Below are 1,570 nucleotides of genomic sequence, written 5' to 3'. Positions count from 1 at the left end.
CAATTATATATATATATATATATATATATATATATATAAAACATGTCAAACAAATAACACATTTAATAAATTAATAATAATGAAATATAGATAAAATCATAAAAATAAAATAACATTAATATACATTATACATAAAATATAAGATAAATTTTAAAATAATAATTTATTTGAAAAATATACAATTTTATGTTAAAATAAGTAAGAATCATATATTATAATATAAAATAAACATGCATGATAATGAAATATAATAATTACTATATCAGTTATATACACACACACACACAATATAAAATAACAAATACAAATTTGATAAAATATGCAAAATATAATAAAATAAAGTATTATAAATATAAAATAATGCATGAAAATCTTACTTAAAGTTACCTTGATGCATTAAAAAATATTTAAAGAAAAAAAGTTACCTTAACGACCTTGATGTTGATTTGGACTGTATTGTATTTTCTTCTAACCTGCAGATAAAGAAAAAACAAAAAAAAAAAAAAAAAGGACAGACATTTGATGCATTGGTGTCTCTGATGCACAGACAGAGCGTCACACATGCAGAGAGAGAAGCCGCAGAATGATTCGACATCCCTCCCGTTATACGACATTACAATCACGTCTGTTCATACAAAATCATCCTTTAAAGCCTCAAATGAGCTACACGAAGCAGAAAAACTTTATAAGACGACCAGATGGAGAGAGAAAAACCTTGATCATCCGGATCATCGTCCTCTGACAGCAAACACATGTAGGCTACATACATCAAAAATCATCCAGTTATGTAACGTGCGAGATACTGTTCACATGTTTACTGAATTAATGATTGGATTGTGTGCAGTGTTATAAAGTAAGGACAGATAAGGAGAGCAAAATACAATTATCAATGCATGACATACATATTACATATTCACAAGTGCTTGAGCAAAATGCAGTTAATGCACCGAGAGACAGCAAAGACTGACAAATCAAGCTACAAAAACTCCAAACTGAAGTGTTTAGGGATGTTCATTTCGGTTATTTTTCCTAATAATATAAAAATATATTAATATAATAATAAATAGGCCTATACGAGAAATATATTTTTACTGAAATAATAAATTAAGAAAATGAAAGAAAAATTGTTCAACAAGTAGTATGCAGAGTTTCGGTTCATTTTTGTGCTGCGCGAAAGGAAACCAAGACGGCAGAAAGCGGGATCCAATTTTTCTTTAGGCTATTTTATTTTACAAAAGCACAAAGATTTGTTTTTATTGTGAATGTACACAAATAAAGGCAAACCTTTTACAATTCCGATTATCTTTATGACTAAAAGGAGTAGTTTCTTCCACTGTTAGAAGGAAAAAACTCAAGTGATTGCGCCGCATGCGCGCACAGTTAAGCATTGCTACCTTGACAATGCAGCCTGTTCATTATCATAATAAAATACAGTCAGTCAAACATATGGAAAAAAAGCTATGTAGTAAAAAATATGTGCCGTTAAGTGTTCTCACCGCAATGCCGTGATGTTATGCAAAACATTTTGTTTTACGTGGATATTGGAACGCGAGTGAAGTAGGCTACATAA

At 29.2% G+C, this 1,570-nt stretch overlaps 1 protein-coding gene across 1 annotated transcript in view; it reads right to left on the bottom strand.

Annotated features, from left to right (window-relative positions):
• The window catches only part of LOC107712577 (dual specificity protein phosphatase CDC14A), a 22,926-nt gene that overhangs the window by 3,263 nt on the left and 18,093 nt on the right, over positions 1-1,570 (bottom strand). The window contains exon 13 of the mRNA XM_016517890.1: positions 426-473. Coding sequence (XP_016373376.1) covers positions 426-473 — 48 coding nt within the window. The remainder of the gene's footprint in view (positions 1-425; positions 474-1,570) is intronic.

This window comes from Sinocyclocheilus rhinocerous, unplaced genomic scaffold (assembly GCF_001515625.1).
Source record: "Sinocyclocheilus rhinocerous isolate Xijiao unplaced genomic scaffold, SAMN03320098_v1.1 scaffold493, whole genome shotgun sequence".
NCBI lineage: Eukaryota > Metazoa > Chordata > Actinopteri > Cypriniformes > Cyprinidae > Sinocyclocheilus > Sinocyclocheilus rhinocerous.
The sequence above is the reverse complement of the archived record's forward strand: the minus strand, read 5'-3'. Positions and strand labels throughout refer to the sequence as shown.